The sequence below is a fragment of the Megachile rotundata genome, chromosome 13, assembly GCF_050947335.1.
Source record: "Megachile rotundata isolate GNS110a chromosome 13, iyMegRotu1, whole genome shotgun sequence".
Taxonomy (NCBI): domain Eukaryota; kingdom Metazoa; phylum Arthropoda; class Insecta; order Hymenoptera; family Megachilidae; genus Megachile; species Megachile rotundata.
The window spans coordinates 14,977,918-14,997,528 of record NC_134995.1 but is presented as its reverse complement, the minus strand read 5'-3'; the positions used below and the strand labels follow the sequence as shown (position 1 = coordinate 14,997,528).

The 19,611-nt window shown below is 43.9% G+C and overlaps 2 protein-coding genes across 2 annotated transcripts; one reads left to right on the top strand and one right to left on the bottom strand.

Annotated features, from left to right (window-relative positions):
• The first annotated feature begins 4,548 nt into the window (after window positions 1–4,548).
• On the top strand, window positions 4,549–13,805 carry LOC100875545 (uncharacterized). The gene is made up of 5 exons (XM_012298136.2): window positions 4,549–6,247; window positions 6,769–7,313; window positions 8,123–8,439; window positions 9,531–9,839; window positions 13,240–13,805. The coding sequence occupies exons 1-5, from the start codon at window positions 6,075–6,077 to the stop codon at window positions 13,702–13,704; spliced, it is 1,809 nt and encodes a 602-aa protein (XP_012153526.2). The 5' UTR covers window positions 4,549–6,074; the 3' UTR covers window positions 13,705–13,805.
• Window positions 13,806–14,898: 1,093 nt separating this feature from the next.
• Window positions 14,899–19,571, bottom strand: LOC100876931 (uncharacterized). Its single transcript, XM_003708526.3, has 3 exons — window positions 18,872–19,571; window positions 18,219–18,276; window positions 14,899–18,116 (listed from the first exon to the last, which is right to left on the bottom strand). Exons 1-3 carry the CDS (start codon window positions 19,012–19,014, stop codon window positions 16,845–16,847), a joined length of 1,473 nt encoding a protein of 490 aa, XP_003708574.2. The 5' UTR covers window positions 19,015–19,571; the 3' UTR covers window positions 14,899–16,844.
• Between the last annotated feature and the right edge of the window lie 40 nt (window positions 19,572–19,611).

Below are 19,611 nucleotides of genomic sequence, written 5' to 3'. Positions count from 1 at the left end.
AAACAGACAGAAGCATGAAATGTCAATTTGGTATCAGACTATACAGATTGTACTTGAAGTTCAAATTGAAGCTGAAGTATGGGTGCGTCAGTCAGAACTGACTAAGCACCACAATATTAAAACACACGAAAAAAGTTGAAATTTTATGTTAATTTAGTGTCAGACGTTGACTATGCAGGTTGCACATGAAGTTCAGAATGAAGCTGAAGTATGGGTGCGTCAGTCAGAACTGACTAAACACCACAATATTAAAACACACGAAAAAAGTTGAAATTTTATATTAATTTAGTGTCAGACGTTGACTATGCAGGTTGCACATGAAGTTCAAAATGAAGCTGAAGTATGGGTGCGTCAGTTAGAACTGACTAAGCACCACAATATTAAAACACACGAAAAAAGTTGAAATTTTATGTCACTGGTGTCAGACATTGACTATACAAATTATACTTGAACTCCAAATTGGAGCTGAAATACGAGTACGTCAGACTCGTGAACATAGTCTAAGGGGTTAGCCGACGAATAAAAAGTTCCTTAATTCCCAGGATTAACCTCATTGTCTCGAACGAAGACGTTCGAGAGAAGCGATGGAAGAATGGCATCTTCTCTCGACGACATATTCGTTCGGTCTTTATCTTTCGTCTCACCGCAAACTTTCCTCTCCACCCAAGTTTTCCAACGTCATTAGGGGTTGTGTTTGTGCACAGCTAGCGCTTATCTTCTTGAAATTTCTACCGCCTCTATCCTTTCACCTTTAATCTGTTTGCCTGGCAATCGTTAGCCCTTTACCTGAATCTTTAACCCAACCTCTGGGAAGGCTGCAAAGGGTAGTTTGCGTGCTTTTCAAGAATCACGAATCTACCGATAAATACGACGGTGCTTTTCAACGAACTTTACCGGTTGACACTCTTCGCCCCGGGGCAAATCCGGGAGCATAAATATCCTTGGCGAATAATTCTAGAGTCGTTCGAATTCCGTAAAGCTGTCTGAAAAAAGTTTTATCGCGGTCGTTTATGGTCGCAGCGCATTCGCAGCTTGCCCTATTCACCATTTGTTCTACTTTCACGATTCCGTGGATTACCGGAAATGGATCGGACATTAATAATGTAGAAATCGAAGAACCCAGCTATTTATTACACCAGCGTTGATCTTATTACGTGTTCCGCCCGTAGATCCCGACATGAAATTTTCATTTTAATATAACTTCCACCCTCCTGTCGTTTAGGAAACAAACGTTAATCCCTTACCTTCGTCACGATGGAAACCGTGGACTGACTTTCACGGAAGATTTCGGAAAAGAAACCGCTCATTCATGGCGGAATAAAAGGATCAGACTGTCCGAGATAAAAAGGATGAAAAGAATTATAAAATTCGAGGGAGGTTAAAATAAGAAAAGATAACAATGAAATAAAAAGAATTCCTCGTTCTCCAGAATTCGGTCAGCTGAGAAGTATAAAACGAAAGACTCGACGAGGTCTAAAGTAGCGCTGCTTAAGGGGCGAAGCAAAACACTCTCGAGTGGCAACTAGGGTGAAACAGGGACAGGAAACAGAAGAAGAGAAAGAGGTTTTTTTCAGCGAAAAACGAAGTGCAGTTTCCGTAAACTAGTCGTTACACGAGCGAAGGAGAAGCGTGGGAGTAAAACGATCAAGGATTAACGGAAACCCTCGAGGGACGAATCGAACTTCTCTTAATTTTGGCTTGCCACAAATTCGAGAAGTTTCAAAGATCACAGAGTAGAGGAAACGGCGATGAAGCCGAGTTAACGGGAACAGAACGGAACAAAGAATAAAGCGGGGCGTTACGATTGAAATACATTACGCAATTTGTTTGCTGGAACATTGAATAGAAGCGGCGTGCGTTTAACGCGAGAGAAATGGAATTATTCCTCGGGAAATGTCAGTGGAGTAACGCGACAGCGCAAAGGACGAAAGGTTTGCTCAACGAGAACTGCAGCCATCAACGCGACACTGAACTCCTGTTTCCGCTTTATCGCGAAACCAAAAGAGTCACGAGCAATCGCAACAATGCGACGAGTTCTCGAACAGGAAGCATTTCTCTAAAATAAAGTTTAGCAACTTTTTCAAGGAAATGTTCGATACGGAGGAACTCGATGGGGTTTCCTTTTAATTATCCAACAGTCGTGTAAACCCTTTTATTAACGCGAGAAGTGGCAATGTTTCGCAAGGATCTTTTATGCTCGTTAGGGCGAAAGCGGAAAGAATTTAACGAGTCTCATCGAGCGTTTCTAATGAACTTGGAACGTTTGTGTCTCTTCTCCGACATTCCTTACGGTTACTTTACAATTTTTTCCTTCGGCCCTTTGAATCCTTTACGCGCACGGCATTTCGGTCGTTAAAAACTTGATACGAGACGGTGACAACCGAAGCGTGACTATCTCTGGTTCTAGTTCAATAGTCAATCAACTGCGCATAGAATTAGAACAGAGAATAAAAATAAGACTGGTTTACACCTATGTAGAAAGCCGAGTGGCTGAAAATTTAGACCGGTTTCGTTTCAGGAATCGAGTGGATTCTACTGAAATAACATTGCAGATATCGGATGAAAGTTAAAGCTAAAAGGAGGAGGTTTTCGAGTGACATTTAAGGATTGGTACAATCGGAGACGAATTTCGGAAATTTTCTTCAAATTTTGAAGTCACTTAAGTAATTAAGGAGTCGTTATTAACAGAGCACGCGTCGACTTAATATTTTAATGGTCCGCTGTTTATGAAGCATTATCGGATGTCGGTTTAGCGTTCCAGGATCGTAGAAATTTCTCCGACAAGCGAACGGAAGAGGCGTCGAAAGGTGGCCGAGAAGCCTCCGAGGATGAAAGTTAGAGCGGAAGTGGAAAAGTAAAAATGGAGAGGTGACACGCAAATCTTAGCTAACACGCTTTCGTGACCTCGTGTCCAAGGAGATATTTAGGTGTCTGAGAACCCTTCAGCAGAAACCACTCCGACGAACTTACGCTAATCTCATTAGGTTCGTTAACGTTACAGTTCCTGTACTAGGTCCTTTCCCGTGTTCGCACGTGCGCAACTTTTAATTAGCCGTCGTCTACGCAACCGCGGAGTTAAACATGCACGATTCTCTCCGTCTACGTTTACGTTTTGAAACATGCTGTACGTCGTTTTTTCCCGTGGAGCGTATCATTGGATCTCGTAGCAGGTAGTCAGACTCGGTATGCAGGACAGTAGGTCGTCATCCTCGTCTCCGGTTCCTCTTCGTCTTCATTTTTTCTTTCTCTTTCGTCCTCTTCGCCTCTCTTCCTGTTCGATTTTTTTCTTCGTTTCCTCTCGCGCGATTGTATGAATAGCCACCGATCAAATCGGAACGCCCATAAAGAAGTCGCTCGATTTATAATTTCGCGACAACGTCTTTAGAAATCAAACTGCGCGACGCAGTAGCCTTTGACGACTCGATTATTCCGTAATTTCTATTTGCAATCCCGGCTACGTTCTTATCTCGAGAAACGTAATGCCTCTTATTTTGTAATTGTATTCCCCGAAGACTTTGCTTCTGGACGTTTTGCTCGTCCCCCCGTGCACGACTTCCTTTATCCGCTGTACCTTCGTTATCCTTGTCTTTCGCTGGAAAATTTCCTTTTCCTGCTGCACTCGCAGTGTCTGATTACGTTAGCCTCGTTTTCCCGACCGTTCATTATTTTCATTTCCCGAGCTCGTCGTTTCTTATGGTGCTCGGCTTCGTCATTCTTCTCCATCTCGAGACCTCGTTCTTTATTCTTTACACTGTACCCCGTTCTCCGAACAATCCCTAGTTGAAACGACGAATTTTTTCCGAAGAAACAAACCCGATCGATTACGATTTGCCAACAGTACTTTTCTCGTCGTTTGCTGTTCTACGAGCACGCTTTTTCCTTACATAAATCTTCGTTCTCCGATTTCGCGATACTTTACGTGACCTCTTTGGTTATCGATAATGGCCTCGTATACATCAAATTGTAAACGAGGAGTTTTAAGCTCAAGTTTTCGTGATACGCGGACACGATGTCAAACTTGCGATTACCGAACTTGCATCGACAAAAGGAGGCTGATTTTAGGGATACGCGGAGACAGCTAAGACAGCTCGTATTACAAGACAGTCACTCTATAAACTTCTGTTCTTATTTAACCCTTTGCACTTGAAGGTAATTTACAAATAGCAACTTTAAAACTTAGTTAAAAAGTTAAATGAATTTTCTTCAGGTTATTATTTATTTACTAATAATTTCCACTATTTTCTTTCACTATGTTCATACATCACACACGTCATGTTATAGAATCAGTTAAAAAATGCTTATTTAAAATGATTGTATTAAATATAATGATGACTGTGAGTCACCTCTCGAACGCAAAGGGTTAAGAATACGCATGTCTTGTGTTGAGAAATTATATTATTCTGAGAGTGGATCTTTCATTTTCTTAATATCAGAAAAGTTAAAACCGGTAGAAATTCCCAGGAGCTTTTTGACATAAGAGTTAGAATAAACCGGTGAAAAGCCGAGCACGTCAGGAACGGTGACAAACGGGTGGACGTCGCCATCGCGGCTCGAGCAGAGAGCAACAATCTCCCAGATCCACGAGATTCTCGTTCCACCTCCATCGAGGTAGAGCTCGGAGGAGTCCAGGGTATCTCCTTCCGAGGGACGAGCAAGGATTTCGTTGTTCGCTGGCAGACATGACGGATCAGTCGGCTTTCACGGCCGAAAATTCGCTCTGGAATCCTCGTCGCGAGATTCTCCACCGACTGTGTGACCCTCGAAACCCTCGGTTTACGGTGTCCAGGCGTGACTTTTTTCTCGAAACGTAATTAGTGACGGAAATATCGTGGAGGACGACGAATTAATTTCGAGTTGCTACACCGTGTTTATAATTGAATTGCAGAGAACCGATTGTTCGAGCACCTCGCTAAATTTCGAGGACTGTCATAGACTGGAATAGCTGTGTTCGGTGCTCGGAGTAATAAATTATATTTGCCGTGGAATTTTCCGGTCGATAGAATCTCGGGCAGTGTGTGTTTCGCAAACGGAGCATTTATATTCTTACGGGAGAAAAATTCTGTACGACTCTGATTTACATCCAACGTTCACGCGTCTCCCACGGACTTCCGGTCGAAGTTTCGCACGCTCTAAGACCGCGTTTCAGCGACTGCTACAGTTTTCGTGCCGTTTGCTCGAAATCCTGCTTTTACTTTAAAAGTAAGCTACGAACGAAATTGGAAACTGCAGAGAATCCATAAAGGAGTCTCCGGAGACCTCGATTAGAATTTGCAAACGGCTCGAACGAAAGTGTATTCGCTCGAAAAGACTCGATGTCGGTCGAAGAGGAAAAAAGCTCGCTCGAAGGAGGATCGCGCAAAATGATTCGTCGCGGTGGCGAGAAAGGTCTCGTTGGGAAAAGGTTTACCTAAATTGTTCCACGCGCGGTGCAGGTTTAAGAAGTGGGCCGGTCGAGCCGCGGGCTATAGGCCAGTCCGAATTTCGTACCGACAGATCATCGACCGTTAGAGGAGTGTTGACGAGAGAAAGAAACGCAGGAAGAGGGAAGGATTGTGAGAAAAGAAAGCAGAGACCGCGATGAACTGGTCTCGTCGAAATGAGTCACTCGTTCGTTCGTGAATGAAGAGTCGGTGTTTAACTTGCGCGAAAGTGGCAGCACGTGATTACGCTCCGTGTAGCTGCGGACATTAGAAAACGAATCGATAATTCTTACACGACGTTACTTCGGCTATTCTATTAACTCGTAAATGACTACCATGTGAGATTCTATCGCGAGACAGGAGCTAGGGGATTGGAACAAAAAATTAAGAAAAAGAGGGATCCCGATTCGTATTAACGAAAAGACCATCCGAGACGAATCGAGCATGGAAAACCATAAAACACCGTAAGGTCAAGATCGGAGACGAGGAGCGACGAGAAAAAAAGTTGTATCGAAAAAGTCGAGGGAAAGGTCGATCGCGAATGAATTGAATAGTTTCTCCGGAATTAAGGGTGCCCGTAGGGGTGAATCGCAAAAAACAGCTTGCAAGCTGGAAAGGGAGAAAAGGGAGATAGGACGAGTGGAAAAGGGCAAGATGAGCAGACGTACGGTGCCACCGGCTGGGTTGAACTCCTGCGAGAGGATAAGGCCTGAACGACCCAGGAATCCCATTCAGAGACTCGTATGGGGTCCAGGTTCTCAATTTCAAGTCGGTCCAATCGGCTTGCCCGAGGACGAAGGTTCGAATCCGAGAATGGCTCTGAGAAGGTACGATAACTCTGCCAGCTAAATAATAAAACGCTTGTTTGCGATACCGATAGTTTAATTATTCACGAACACGCATAATTGATCAAATTGTTTCGCGTTTACATTACCGCGAATTAATTACGCAAGTAAAAACGGAAATTACATCGCGAAATTAATCGACTCTAATGCGGCTGTAACAGGATTTCGTGTAGGAAAATAAGTCAAAATTATGCCATAAATTTACGTTTATGAATAACCTAGTGTTGGAGAACGGTACAATTACGATAATTACGATTCACAATGAAACCGCGTTCGATATCGATATTACTTTTAAATTCGAGCTTTGCTACCTCGCTGTAATGGTCCCAGTTGTTAGAACTTTCGAAAAGAAGTTTTCTTCCAAAACACTCGTTTGAAATTACACCATTCCGGAAATGTTAACAGTAAATTAGCGTGCTTACGTTCAACGCTAGGCTATTTTCAAACGAATTCAGGCATTCAAGTATTAACTCTGTGCACGATTGTGTCCTTTGAACGAGTAGACTGCTAAGACTGTACGAAGGAAGACAGTACCGAGAGGCAGCCAGTTTCCTCATGAAGCTACCCCAGTATACTCTAAAGGCGACCCTGCCGGATATTCCGGTGGACCTGTTGATCGAAACTCTGCCGCACAGTTTGTCCCTGTTGGAAGCTCTCTACTCGAGGCTAGTCGAGTTAAACGTGGACGACGCGAAGATTCTGCGGGTCGAGCAGGTCCTTTGGAGAATCGTGCATCTGATTTCGACCAGCCAAGACCACTTCCGTCAGAGGATCTGGGGTAAATTGTTGGTGTCTCTGGGCAGATTGGCGCCCAACGCCAGGAACATGTTGACCGGCCGGAAAAGAGCTTTGGAGAGGGCGGTCGAAGGTTTGGGTAAACACGGCCTGGTGCCATCTTGCCAGGCGAACAATTTGGAGAACGGTAACGCGTCGAATTTGCTTCCTCTGCCGGTCGCGATGAAAGAGGAACTCGAAAACAGGATCGAAGCGTACAAGTTAGCCGTGCACAAGATCGAAAGTTTCGGGAAACACGCCAGGACGCACAAAGGTAACGGAGTGAACGAAGTTAATATTTAACGCGACGATATTTTAACTGTGACACGGTAATACCGCGAATTTTGCTTTTGCCGAGAGAAGGAATCAAAGAGCCAATAACGCTTTCCTTCTCGAGCGTTTAAAAATTGGTCGTTCGACTTCGGAACTGCCCCGTTGTAATAAAGTTGATCGTTATTGAGCGAGAACGGGCAGAGCTGCCAAAAGGGAACACGCGATCGTATCGGAGTAAACGAGTCCCGTTTTTATAACGGAAAAAGTATTCCGGTTGGATGAGAAAAACAACGGTGAGATTCATTAACGCGTTGAAACCGTGTACATTATTCGAATTAACAAGGATATTGACGGAAAAAAAACTCCTTCACTGACCATTGGAAATAGATTTTTTAATTCGATATTACCGACGCAATTTAATGCGGAACGCTCGTTAATTGCTTGAATAAATAAAATTCGTAACCTCGGTCATTGGAGATCCCTCGCAATCTGACGCGTTAAGGACGGTACTCGCGCGCGTATAATTTCCACTTGCCAACTAATTGGCGAATAATTGCAAACGGTTTGGAATTTATCGAGAACCGTGATTAATTTGGTTTCTGAAACGTGGAATAATTTAATGTCGCGTTACCTACAATATGTATAATTTAATCGATTCGGTGGATCGCGAACTCGTGTGTCCCGGTTCCGCGAAACAAGTGAAATCATAGATTTATATTATCGCGACGCGTTCGCACGGCACAGGTGAAATCATAGATTTCTCGAATAAATATCGCGTCCCGAAGGAAAGTAACGGTTTGACGATTGCAGCGGATCAAGGTGTACAGGCGGCCTCGCACCAGAGGCAACTTTCGCTCAAGTACAGCGAGATTCAGCAGAGGCTGATCGATAATCAGAGTCTACTGAACACGTTGGAGAAAGCCGGTGACCCCAACGGCTTAGAAAGCTTGCTATCCGAGCTGAAACGAAGGGTCGAGCAGGACAAGGAGGCGCTCAGACAATGGACGGCCTTGAGAAAATCCACGCTCGCTGGAAACACGAAAAATCCACCGTTAGCCGCCAGACTCTTACAATTCTCCAGGGGTTGCGAGCTGGCTCTGCAGCTGATGGACCAAGATAATCTACAGGTAAATGAAACGCTCTCACCGATTCATCGATCAATTTCCGGCGCTGTCCGGAAGAAATCTGAAACTCGCGCACAAAAGTATAGTTGGAAAAAAGTACGAGGTAGAAACGGTTAGCGAGTACGAGGAACGTAGCTGTTAGCGTTCCCACGGGATCGTGGCTCAGCAACGACACGGCTGATGAACGAAACTGGATTCGTAAGCGCGAACGCGGAGAGTTTGCGCTATATCCCTTAAGGACCCTCCCGTGGTCTTATATCGCGAGAGTTCGCTTGCAACTACCGTCCTTGCTAACGCGATATGTCTGTCGTACCAACTCCTATCATCGATTAAAAGTTAGCCAACCTTTTCGCTCGAAATTCCAGCAAGGAGCAACCGTGCACGGATTAGAGAAACAAATTCACTAATTGGGGTGGTACTTCGAAATACGATACATTACGATGCTCGTATCCGGTGGCCGAGACTTTGCAAATCATTAATTTCCCGGAGCGCTTCGACCGTTAACGCTGCATCCGAGTTGTTCAATTAAATTTTAATACAAGAGTTACGAGCTATCATAATAATACTCGATGCGGATCTCGCGTGCGATTAATTAACGCGCAACCGCAGCTCAGCTGTTTGTTTTAAGCATTCCGTTAAGCCGTGATCGTAGCGGGGATTTTACGATCATTGACACTGCTGGCGACACTCCGGACCAGCAATTACTCGTTTCACGAGAGATTTCTCTACTTTTTTTCAATCGAATTCGCGACGGGTCGAGAGTGTCTCAAGATTCCGACGCATAAAAATATGTATTCGATCGTGAGAACGATCTTCTTCTTCGTTTCCCGCGAAAACCGCGATTCTATGGAAAAAACCGGGTCATCGATAATTGTTAATTAAAAACGGCACTCGAGTTCGTGGCAAACGCGAATTCGACGGGCTTATCCTCTAATTGTTCGGATCCTCCTGGGAACCGCTTTCGCTCCTTTCGTCGAATGGAACAATATTTGATCGGAACTTCGGACATCTCAGCGCGGACAGACGTCTTTACGAAACGCCGCTGAAAATTGCAATTCCAAAAGCACGCGAGAGTTTGAAATATTTTCGCGCAGGTATTCCAACTGGCCGAGAATCTGGCAGACGATTACGAGGAGGAATCCAGCAGCAGTGCCGGCTATCACACGGACGAGAGTTGCAGTCCGACTCCGGAACCGGTGGTCAGAAACGGCTGCGAGATTCTCAGGTTGGAGGATTTTCCGAATGCGAGCTCCGCCGATGAGGCCAGCACGAAACGACTGGTCGAAAGATACGCGGCGCTCTACGCCCAGGCGCATTTGCATACCTTGGATGCCTTGGACGCTTTGGAACCATTGAAAGACGCTCCCGACTTGAAAGCCAAGATCCTCTATTCAGTGGTCGTGGTAAGTGGCACTTTATGCAGAGTACGAATAATCACAACGCCTTGTCACCCTCTAATGCACCCTCGAGACTAGCTTTACCTCTCGACGATTAAGAGATCAGCCTTCAAAAATTCGTCCCAAATAATGCCTTACAGTATCGAGAATAAAACGAACTTGGTTTCGATACGAAGCTTTATTTCTAGAATTTACAGCCCATCTGGCGGACCATTGTCAGTCGGAGAATAATTTATCGACGAAATAAATTAAGTTCGCAGCGTCGATAAGCCCCGTGACAATGAACCGTGTTAAATATTTGCAATTATTCTGGAGCACGCATTACGGGAAATAGAAAGCCGTAAACTCTACGATGAAACTTTATTAGTCAAAGTTGCGCCGGGAACTTTACGACTCCCTGTTGTCGCGATTCACGACGTTAATCAATTCCGTATGCAGTTACGTTTATGACGATTATTTTACGACGAGCATCACGACCGGTGATAACACTTTTTGTTGGCCGACAATAAACGCAAGATTTCGCGGTGACCTTTATTAGCAATAAATTGCCCGAATAAAACAGTTTCGAAAGTGTATTTTTTTCGCGTCTGCTTTGAACGCTTTCTCGTTCTTTTTTTTACTTGGCGCGTCTCGGGAAACTCGACACGTCTATGGCACAAAAGCACGTTTTATCGTCTAAGATCTTACCCTCCGGAGACCAGCGGGAACAGAGACTTCGAAGTTGTTGAAGAAAAATGAATCGTCGCTCGCGATACTTATCGGTCTTTTTTCGAGTACTTTCGTCAGTTTCTGGTGCGCTCGGTTTCCGATCATGATTCTTCGCGTTAAAGAACGAGCCGAGCAGCAACCTATGAAAATATTGGGGGCGCTTTGTTCGAACCGACGCTGTACCATCGCACAACCGTTCGTTACGAATCATTGTTCGTTTCTCTTTACGTCGAAAAACCACGGTATCGTTTCGTTACAAATTGACAAGCCAAAAAAGACAAACTCGTCGTCCAATTGTTTCCGCGCGCAAACTGTCGATCGACGTGCTTCGCTGTCTACGATCGAGGGTCGTTTCTTTTTTCCATCAATTTTATCTCGACGCACCGCAATGGCCACGCGTTGCTTTTTTCCCTGTCCTCGGTTTCGTTAAAATTTTCCTTTGTTATCTCGAAACCCTTATCGTCGAACGTGGCTCGTTAGACGAACGAGACACAGTTTTCGAGCGTACGCTTTTGAAACGCGTAAACGGCCGACTGTGTCAGCCGTGAAATTCATTTGCCGCGACGAAACTCTCGTAATCGAGTAACTGCACGCAAAGTTGAAACTTTGGCTCGAAAAACCTACGACGGAACTCGCGAAACTTTCAGCGGAATCAAAAAGCGTTAATTAGCCAGCCATTGAGACAGTGAATTAGACCGTTGGATTTAACAGGCTTTTTATCACCCTAGTTTCGCTATTCCGTAGCGAAATTAAATTTTACGAATAATACGAGCGCTATCGAAACAGAGCGAATTAGTGTAACGAACGAGATTTATTTGACGCTTAACGCTCTCGAATAAAAACGGTGGGTGGTCTGTAACGAAAGAGTAGAATCGTGAAGGGATCGCAAAAAGAGTTGACGAAAACGATAGCAGCTGAAGGGAATTCACAGGGGTGGAAAGGAACGCTCGAGGAAGAGGCAAGTGGAAAAGAGTCTAATGGGAAAGACACACACTAGAGCGTGCGACCGAACGCGAGTAGATACTTATCCGAGCACTTGCGCTCTTGCGATGTTCAGGCTGCGAAAGGGCTTGTAACTAGAGCTCGGCTCTCAAGATCGTATTTCGCAGCGCGATTTAAGTTATTCAACGCGTTTAACCGCGAAAAGCAAACTCGGCCCGTTCGATTTCGATCCTCTTCCCGCGAACATATACTATTATGCCTTCCCCGACAGCGTGCCGCGAAATAATTCCAAAGGCAAATCGCGTAGAGAGCGATTTTCACCAATTTTATAGTCAATTTTCAATATTTCATCCGGCGTAAGGAGATTAACGGAGCGGACCGAGTCGCAAGCTGAAATTTTTCAAAGCCAAATGAATACGCGCGATAAAAAATGTCGAACGAAACGAACGAACGCGATCGCTATCATTTATTTAACATCGAGTATAATGGATGAATTTGGAGTGGCGTCGAAAAGGATGCGAGCACGATACACGCGTACGTGGCCGAAGATTATTTTTGCCACCACCACCATCGCCACGCACCTGTCTCTCGTCCGATCGATCGACCATTAACGTCAAAGCCGGTCGTGAGAGGGGTGTCGAGGGTTCCGAGGGAGAGAGAGAGCAAGAGGGTGAAAGAGAGTGGCAAGGGTGCACTTTTGCGATCGAGTGTACCCGCCAAGTGGCAGAGGCGCTAGTCCGTCAGCCTAGGGCTATTACTTTGCATGCACACAGCTACCTTTCCACACAAGCGCGAATAGCCAGGAAATCGATGAACTAAAATAAATACCCACGACGAAAGCCACTCTATACGTCTCTTTGTCTGTCATCCGGTTGCGTGCGGTTCTTCGTGCTTTTTACGCCGGAACAATCAAATTTTTTCTACTGGCGCTGCCGCGCTTTGTCTTGATCATCCGGCATTTCTCTCTTTCTCCTCGCCGATTCCTCTCTTTGTCGTTTGTAAATCTACGCGCAGAACAACCAAGTTTACACCTCGAAGAATAACGACGCGCGATCGGTTTCACGGTCGCTTTGGCGAGCTGGCAAAAAGACGAGTCCGCGATCGAACGAACGAGCAGAGCGTGAAACGTGATTCTCTATACGCGCGTGAACTTTTCGACTCGTAACGGTGTCGAGCACTACGAAGAACGCGTCGCGAAACAATTGTTAGGCGAATAGATCGTTTTGCGGCATAAACTGGTTTCCAACTTAATTCTTTTTCATTGGAACGAAACGAGGTAACGAAGTATCTTTTCTCCAACGACCTCGATCCGTCACGATAATTGAGCGATATGCTCGTTAAAGGCTCCAGAAAATTGTTTCCTTGCGTTCCGCCGAAACGACGTATCGAAAAGCTTCTTTCTTCTCTCTGTTCAGAAATTTCCAAGAAACTCCTTTTATCCTACGCACGGGTCGAAATCCGCGCCAAACGATGTCGTAAAGAGCACGCGTCAAGGTGAAATCCATTTACCGTCCTGAATAAATCATAGGATTGTCAATGTTCCTCTCAAAAAAAAAGAAAAAATTGGAAAAGAGAACTCTGCAAAAAGCGAAGCCCATTTAAGGCTCGTAAAGGCTCTCCCGTTGTTCAAAGAAACTCGTTAACCCAAAATCTCGAAGCACGAGAAAATCCATCCGCGAGTCTGCAACAGTCTCTGACCTCCCTTAATTAATTTTCCAATTTTTCATTAGCCCGATGATTTCTCGTGAATTCGCAGCTCTCGTGGCGATTGGCGGGCACCGTTCAGACATCCAGGTACCTGGAAGTGGTGAAGATCCTAAATGGCAGCAGCTCGGCCACCGCGCAAACGACACCCGAGCTCGAGGAATGCGTGAAGCGGCAGTTGGCGACTTCCGGTGCGCAAACCGGTTGCCGGGAGGTCGCGGAACAGGTGGTCAACCAGCTGGAAAGGACGCTGTACGACTTTCCGTGTCTACGGGGATGCATCGAGGTGAAGAAGTACGCCATTGCTTGCTCCAGTTTGGCCTGGGCTTGTTTGGCACGTGCCACACCGTTGGTCCTCGATGTGGCTCACAGCGTGGAATTTAGACGAGAAGTGCACGCGAGACATCACGCCTCACCGAATCCCAACGGTACCAGAATCAAGACAGTTTTATGGCCTGGTCTCAGAGAAGACTGCCAAGGCCCTTGCCTTTACAAAGCCGTCGTTTTGACGTTGTGATGACCGATCAATTATTCAGACGCGGTATCTTCTCGGGTGACGCCTCGAGGAACAGATAAACGATATTAGAATATATGGCTGCAACCTAGCTCGCAATAGGATACTATAGCAGTCTGTTTCAGTAATACACTTTAGTCGTATCATCCTATTTTCAGATTATTCGATCCGCATGCCCGCAAGAATTTATCTGATTATTATCATCGGACCGACTTGCCTATTCCTCCAATAATTTTTAAGCCGATTTGCAAGGTCGTTATCGCGCATAAAAATAAAATCCCCGTTAATCATCCTCGTACCAAATAACCGACAGTAAGTACATACCTCGAACGACCATTAAGGTAATAAAACTCGGTGAAATTTCATCGGCTCGTTAAATGCGGCGAGCGTAATGCACGATAGGGTTCAGCGAAGAGTGAGCAATCTTTCCCAAGAGGCGCGTAAATCGGCGAAACGTGCGAGATTCGGAGTAACGTAAGAATTATCTATGAACTCGAATGGAATGGAAGCAAAGTTCGCGTAAACGAAGTAACAGAAACCGTAACGATTGTGTATGCAGCGTACGCCATTGGCTGCTCCAATTTCCACGCGTGCCTCGTCGCAGTCTTGAATTTCCCAAGGGAAACCGGAATTACATTTACACTCGGCCTTATGTAAGGGAAACGAGACACGCTCTTTACCGTAGAGCTACGGGTTTAACATGGAGCGGCTCAATGAGATTCTTTTAATACCTTGTAGGAAGGCTAAGCTTGTCTCGCCACGAATTCAAACTGTTTTCACAGCGCGAAGCTCTTTGACATGAAAAGCTGAACGAAGTGCGCTCCGAGGAAAATGCGAGGCTTCGCAGGTAGAAATTGTTAAATCAGAAAGCGAAACCTGTTCGGAAAATTTTGGCAGAGTCAGTTGTTTCCCTCCGTTAAGGAAGTCGTAACACAGACGACGAACTCGTGAAGGTTTATGTTCGATGCGAGGCCATGGATGGTCCAGAAATATCGGTGTTCCGGGACAATAGTGGCCAAACGATGAAACTTCCCCCGGTGTCGACGCGTCCTAATTCTCGACACGTACCTTCAAGTATTTCTCCCTTTTCTAATACCAGAATCCGGAAAGATTGTCACCCTCGTACTCGACTTCGATGGTGATGTTTTTCTTCCTTTGATAAAATGACTCCTACGAGACCGCGATCAAAACGATACGTTGAATTTTAAAGAATTTATTATAAATTTCACTTTCTATATACATAATTCTTACATCGTTTCAACTGTCTTTCTCTCTCTCTTTCGTTTAATGTAACAAATACAAAAGTACGCAAGACGTTAACGTTAACAATCGAAACGTTCAAATTTCAAGACGTGAACAAGTTTTTTGCGAATATTTTCTACGTGAAAGATGAGTCCTAGCAAACATGCCATGAGAGCTTCAAACGTACCCTGATAAAATAAACAGTGAACCGAGTAGAACGAGGCGAGGGTGGAATTTCTCGACAAATTTAACGTTTAATCCGCCTCTGTCGGGCTCTCGAGTGTATTTACATCTAACTTAACAAATACGCTTTGATTTCTCCGCACTACAATAGACGTCGGACGCGCCTAATCCGGCAATCGATCGCGGTTTCCTTCGAAACTGCGTCGTACCGTCTATCATAAAATTTGCGCGATCCTTTCACAAAACGAAAGAAGTTTCTTATAACGAGTGTTCTGAATTTTTCGGTGGACCGCGTTCAATCGCTCAGTGTCGCGGCTGTCGAATATACGAGGCATCCCGTAACGCGTCGAAACTACTTCAGAGATCAATTTGCCTTCCGACAATTCTGTCATCCGTTTACTTTTGTAGCGAGCCTGTAATTTCGTTTGCGATAAAGCTACGTTTATGCAAATAAAATTTCAATTTGAACGCTCGATTGACTTACACCTATTAAGAAACGTATTGTACGAGATGCAAAGGTAGAACTCTAGCGAAGGTGAGCAGATACGTTACACTTTGTAAAGGTAAGTAGATACCGAGATCGTCGAGAAATAAACTTACTTATACAACTCATAATCAAGGGCAAAGTATAATACATTTGTATGAATGCTTGAAGAAGTTCTATAAAGTAGTTCATGTTACGGGACATCCTAGATACAAACTACGTCGTAACGATTTACCCTACATAAATACTGTTACGAACAGTGTGAATACCTCTTTACGTCATCGTTACCGATAAACGTATCGTCAGTCCTTAAAAGACCTACAGATATCTCCGTAGGTTCAATGATAAGAGGTAAATGCTTCAACTACCAAATGCAAACGTGTTCGCGGTAATTTTTGTATACGGTTCAACGATATACAAGAGTTATGAATAAAATATGCTTTTCTTTGTTAAATGCTTTTCGACGTAAAAGGTGCCTTTACGAGTCGCGAAACGAAAGGCGCAAAACAAATGGAAAACTTTACAATGCCTTAATGTTTGTCTAAATTTAATGAAACATAAATTTATCATCTACTGTAAAATTATGTTAAGACACTAACGTTGCTTCAAAAAACGATTTATAAATGTCAAGGTTGCGTTCCAAACACGAACGAAATAAATTATAAGATTAGAGCAATTTGCTTTTGAGCTCGATACGATCGATGCACGACTAACAGAATATCTGAAAAGTGTAATCGAACGACAGCCTAGTTTAAACTATAACGAGTGAACGAATAAAATTATCGATTAAACAAAAAAAGATTTCTATCGTCGCTACGCTTTTCGTATGATATAATTACATTTCATGGTTTGTATAAAATATACTCGATCGCTACAGGCACAGTATGTAATATTCTATGTATAGTCAAGAGTTTAAAACTTTAAACAATCAAGAGTACAATGTTCCTTTGATGAGCCTCTGCGGTGTGAAATTGCACGGTATCGTATATATCGTATAAGAATAGAAATATATTGAAAAAAGTTAGAAATGCCGTTAATACGTTGGATGCCGAGAATCCGACGAAACAGAGACTCGAACATAAACGCGTTAACGAATACGATCCGATAGTTCGAATCGACGCTTTTTACTTGTTCTTGTTCGTCCGAGTGTAGTACGACACGAATGATTTTCTTCGCGTGTAAAAATATATGCAAACTCTTTTCCTTGATGATTCGTTCTTGATGGTTCGATGATTTACATGATGCTACACCACTTCTTTGGACTCTCGTTCGATTTGGACTCTTGCTCGTTCCCAAGATTTAGTTTGCCAGTCTGAAACTTCAACTCCGAGACTGGAGTAGAGACTTGTATAGGCCTACGTAAACCTTTCAGAAGATCGATGGAGCTGTGCAGTAAACCTTGCTCCGTTTCTGTTCTCTGCTTTTTCGTGGAGTTCCAATCGTCGGTGTCGTTCTTGCGTTTTCTTTCGGTTGGACTACCGTTGCTCGAGGGCAGCATGTCGGACAAGCCGGTGCTGTAACGTAAAATCTTGAAGTCCAACGAGTCGTTCGGTGGCACGGACTCGGTGGACGTGTTCACGAACAACGAATCGTTGGGCGAGTACCTATGTTCCCGTAGCGTAACGAAACGCATTCTGTTCAGAGATCGTCTGCCAGAAAGGCTTCTCAATGTTTTTCCAAAAGACTCCTTTGGCGGTTGAATCAGCGAACTGTGCTCGACGTTGCTCGCGTCGAACAACTTCGAGTTCTCCTTCAAGCAATCGTTCAGTTTAATTTGCACATCCTTCAGCATTATCGAAGGATCGTACGAAACGAACGAAGCATCCTTGGTCGTATCTTTGTCAACCTTCTCTGGCTCTGGTTCTTTCTCCGTTTCTTTTTCCTTTTCTTGGGGCGGGATTTCGGACATCTCGGACACTTCCGACGTCGTTGATTCTAAAACGTCCACCGAATAACTTTCCGTATCGGTTTGAGATTCGCTTTGTGCATCTTCCTTGGTCAGATCGTTCTTCGATGACGAAGAACATTCTTCTTTGCTGTCGTCTTTTATGTCTTTATTGTCGAACTTATCTTCTTGCATTTGTACAGAATTATCCTCGACCTCGAGACTCAATTTTATGTCGCTGTCTTCGAGATCTTCGTCTTCTTTCGCTTTATCCGAAGTGTTTGCTTTGACGGATTCCGTTTGTTCTTTTTCAGCGCTAGTTTCTTTATTTATTGTGTCTTCTTGTTCCTTCGTAGCGGGCTCCGGTTCCTTAGAAGGAGCACGATCAACGCACTCTTCAGTAGGTACTTCATTATCTGCAGAATTGTCTTTCTTCTGGTCTTCCTTCTCTATGACTGGGTTAAGTTTTGGCTCAGCCTCCTCTGATTCTGGTTGCATGGTTTTTTCGATTTTTGATTCTTCACTTTTCTCGGGAGCAGTTATTTTCTTTTCCTTGGAAGTACTAGGCAGTTTACCTTTCTGTTTCGCAGGTTGATTCACTTCAATTTTTGTCGATAAACTCTGTAGCAGACACACAAGAGTGTAAGTAATATGTAACAAATGTATTATATAATTCATCAGTTCGCTAAATATTTGTAAAGTTCCAAAAAATATTAGACTTACTTTAAAACTTTTTCTCTGAACAGGAGGTACTCTTTTCTGGAAAGTACTCAACTTAGGTCTGAAACGAAAATGATGAAATATTTAAAATCCGTGAAAGGATACAGTGCAAATGTTTACAGCTAATTTTCATGGAGTAAGAGATACCGGAGGTGATGAGAGGTATTAATTTAAGAAAAAAAATTTGATAAAGCAGCTAAACCAAAGTTTCTCATCTAGACTTTTGTTTGCCCAATTGTTTTGCGACAACTTTTTATTTACAAAAACTCGTTATTTCGTTTTTTAAATTACTCCGCGTGTCGCGTGAAAAAAGCAAGATAAATGAAAATGTTTCAAAATGCCACAGTAAAGTGTGAAACGTTCTCGATTTAGAATCAGCCGCCGAAAATATCAGTGGTTATCTTGCACCAAAATTGAATGACATTTGCCCCGTTTTATCCTCGAGTATTTGAGAGAAAAAAAGTTGTATACGATGAAAGAAAGATATCTGGTCACAACGCGACACGCGAAAGGCTAAGCGGAGATTAGTCGCGTCGGATTTACAAGGACAAGAAGAAGCCAATTGAAGGAAAATCAAAAGAAACTAACGAGCGATAGACTAAAGAGAGAAACTGTGGATAAACTTGCTCTTCGTTGGGCTGATTGATTTTACAAACCTGTTCAAAATCTCGGATTCGCGCTGTCTCTTGGGCAAGCTAGTTTCAGAAGAATTGGACGGCGCGGTCTTTGCCTTAGGTCTCCAATTGTACAAATTCCTCTCATCGCCCCCAGGGGCCGCCTTCTTTGGCGTCTTACCCATACTGTCTTTAGCTGTACGTGAACGTTCTGCCTATTAACTCGTTTAATCTTTCCACGCCCTTTTTCTTAGCCGTATTCGCCCCCACGTAAACGCAACAAGCCCCCGCCGTTCGGTTACGGACGATCGAGTTATCTATTTGTACCTTGCTTCCGTTTTTACCTACAGATATATTCGACCGTTCTCTTTCTTCTTTTTCTATGTTTCTGTTTCGTTTTCTTCAGCCAGTCACATTCCGCGTTTGATTATTAAACGACAACCGCCGGAAATGTAACCAACAATACGACGTAACACAGATTACATGGAAATCAATCGTACATGAACCGCGTTAGACGCCATACACATATAACATGCCGCTTGATTTCGAGACGTTCGATGCTCACTTCGAAATTCGTTCGAAATTAACACTCGGTAATTCGCGCAAACTTATAGGTACTTTCGAAACGACTACTTCTCTCGCGAACTTTATAATTGGATTCAGAATTTTACGTAACCGGTTCGATAAACATATTTATTCGCAGAAAAAAATATGTCAACGCCGTTCATCAGCGTAGTTACACACTTACTATGTGTGCTTTTATTCTTCCGGTAGTAGCGGTA